The sequence below is a fragment of the Lipotes vexillifer genome, unplaced genomic scaffold (genome assembly GCF_000442215.2).
Source record: "Lipotes vexillifer unplaced genomic scaffold, Lipotes_vexillifer_v1.1 scaffold1469, whole genome shotgun sequence".
Lineage (NCBI taxonomy): Eukaryota > Metazoa > Chordata > Mammalia > Artiodactyla > Lipotidae > Lipotes > Lipotes vexillifer.
Genome location: NW_006770161.1, coordinates 516554 through 519678, shown reverse-complemented (window position 1 = coordinate 519678; position 3125 = coordinate 516554). Strand labels below are relative to the sequence as shown.

Genomic DNA, 3125 nt, shown 5'->3' with positions numbered 1-3125 from the left:
CCCCCCCCCCCGCCCCGCCCGTGCCCGGACCAGCCCCGGGGCCGGGCGGCGGCGGCGGCGGCTGCGGCTGCGGCGGGGGAGGCGGCGGCGCGGGAGGAGGAGGCTGAGGCTGCGGGTTGGTGGCCATGGCGGCCTGAACCAGGGAGGGCGCGGGCCCGGACGGGCGGCGCTCCTGGCAGGCGGCGCTCCTGGCAGGCGGCTGCTGCACCGGTCCCGCCGCCTGAGGTAAGCCAACGGGATGTTGTTACGGAACCAGCGGATCCAGGGCAACCCCGGAAGTGAAAGGGAACCGGGGGAAGGGAGGAAAAGGCGGTGACAATAGCAACGAAGGTCCGGCTACGGGGGCCGCGAGGGGCCAGTTACAGCAGCCTCCGACTGCGGGCGCCCTCGCAAGGCCGGGCTGTGTGGGAAGCGGCGGCGGGCGGCGGACGACGGCCTCTGCACGCGGGTCTTGGGTCTGGAGTCCAGGGCAGTTGGGCGTTTGACTCACGCGACCCCCAGGGCCTGAGGGCCGACTGGGCGCCGGCTCGCACCTGGCCGGGGCGGGGGAGCGAAACGTTGACCGTTGTTGGTTACAACCGCGGTGGCGTTTAGGCCTGATGCTGTTTGCTCCTGATTCACGGAGCAGTCGAGATCCGTAGACGTTCGCATCCGTAGACATGCGAACCGTTGGTAGAACTGCTTAGTCTAAACTCTCCCAGCCCTCTTCGTTCTCATTCTGTGGTCCTGCCTACTTTTCTTCCAGGCAGGTAGCTCCAGGGGCCTCCTGTCTCTCTCCTCCCCGTCCCATCCTGTTGCTCTCCGAGTGTGCCTGTGGTCTAGACCCCGATCCCTCCAGCACCTCCTTCCTACCCGTGAAGACAAACCGCCAGGCTTTTAGTTTTTAGGGTGTTGCTGTTGATTAGTTTGATCAATAGGTAATGCTTATATAGCACGCACTAGGAGCCAGGCGTGGCGTTTAGAGCTATGTGCATTAATTCACCCAGTCTTTGGAACAGCGCTAAACTAGGTCTTACTATCACTAATTTGCAAATCAGGAAACTGAGATGCGAAGAGATTAATTGTCCAACGTTACACACAGAGCAAACCGCCTGATTCTTGACTGAGTTATCTTTAAAATTATTCTTAGTACACGATCAAAGCAAAATAAATATTACAAATTTTCATAATTATTCCATAGAATGTAAAAGTTATGGGAAAATACATCTCAGTGAAATGGATTTTATTGCTTTTTAAAATTCATAGATCTGTGGATGAATATGACATTGCTAGAACGGGAAGGATTGAGCAACAATTCTATTCGTATTTCTAGTTTTTATAGCTGTATGACCTGAGAAATTGTGTTCATATAAACAAGTACTATACCTGGGAATGGAGTTTTATTGTAGCAATACTCAATTCTTGATCTCAAAAAATTAGATTTGGTGATCTTTGAGCTGGCTGTTCAATTAGTCCTCCTTCAATTTTCTTGAAAGCAAAGAATTGAAAACCACCCGACTTGCCAAAGGATTTGTTTACCTAGTCCTCATTCTTCCACTTTTTCGGTTTCTAGAAAATATACCAGATAGGCTTTATCAAGACATCAAATGATTAGAGTAGTGTGTTAAAAAAGAAAAAAAAAAAAAAAAAAAAAAAAAAAAAAAAAAAAAAAAGACATCAAGGGACTATGAATTAGACTTTTTAAAAAAATGAGATGTACCTTGTTTAATCCGATATACTCAAAGTTTGGGAAAAACATTGTTCATTTGCATAGTTTTGGATAAAATGCTTTTCTTTTTTTTTTTTTTGGTTACAGGTGGTTCAGTTTTGTTTTTGTCAAAGCTTTGCAGCTAATGAAACAGCTCATTAAAGTTAAAATTGTCAAATATAGGAAATATTTGTCATATAACCTAATTAACAGCCATTTTCATTGTCACACTAGCCAGATCAGCCTGATTGGATTTACTTTCTATCAGAAACAGTTTGACTTCATTGCTTCAATTCAGATAAAGTGTCCTGCATTTTGAGGAGTATAATGAAGACTGCAGAGAGCAGAAGTCGTGCAATAAAAGCTTTATCACTAAAAGCAAATCAAGATCAAAATGGTATAAGATATCATTGTTTTATCTATTTTCAAAATTAGTTATGAAAACAAGATGAGAATATGACATGTTGCCCTTTAGTTAATTACCAACAATGTGATACAATATATTGTTAAATGTATATAGTACTTATTGCGTGTCGTAGGGTAAAAGGCATGGTATTTCTTTGGTGTATATAGATGTGTGTATCAAATTTACTCAACTATTTGGGAATAACTAAAGAGGCATCCATAAGAATTCAGCAAAATTCCATAAATTTAATTAGGCAAATGATCAAACTTAAGAAAATAATGAAACAATAAAATATTTGCTGCTAAAAATGAATTGGTTCAGTGGCTAGTAAATAATTTTATGTTTTGTAAACAACATATAGAAAATCCTAAATATTTTGTAAAACATCATAAGGTGAGAATTAACTATATTCTGTTTTTACTTTTTTATTGATATTATTAATTTTATTTATTTTGATTCATTGGTTACTCAGTATTCCATTTTTTTTTTTTTTTTTTTTGGCTGCGTTGGGTGTTCGTTGCAGGCTCTAGAGCACAGGCTCAGTAGTTGTGGTGCACGGGCTTAGTTGCTCTGCGGCATGTGGGATCTTCCCGGACCAGGGCTTGAACCCGTGTCCCCTGCATTGGCAGGTAGATTCTTAACCACTGTGCCACCAGGGAAACTCCCAGTATTCCATATTTTTAGAGACATTTAAAAGTACATATTTTTGTGATTGTAAGGTTAATACTCATTGTAGAAAATTTGAGAACTATAAAATACAAAAGAGAAAAGAAAAACAGTCTCTTTTTCAGATAACCACTATTAACGTGTTAGTATGAATCCTTTTGGATATTATATTGATATATATGCATATACAATTATATAATTTTTTAAAAAACTAGGTAATACATTCAAATGGAACACAGTGGAATGTTGTCTCTCCCCTGTGCACCAGTTTCCCTACCGAGAAGCAACCTCTATTACCAGTGTCTGGTATAATCTTCCAGAGATGTTACACACACACACACACACACACGTGTTTTAAATTCCTCT

General features: G+C 42.3%; 1 protein-coding gene across 1 annotated transcript in view; it reads right to left on the bottom strand.

The window, feature by feature from the left end:
* BOD1L1 (biorientation of chromosomes in cell division 1 like 1) overlaps positions 1-127 on the bottom strand; it is a 54793-nt gene extending 54666 nt beyond the window's left edge. The window contains exon 1 of the mRNA XM_007446038.1: positions 3-127. Within this exon, the coding sequence (XP_007446100.1) occupies positions 3-127 (125 nt within the window). The remainder of the gene's footprint in view (positions 1-2) is intronic.
* Positions 128-3125: the final 2998 nt, after the last annotated feature.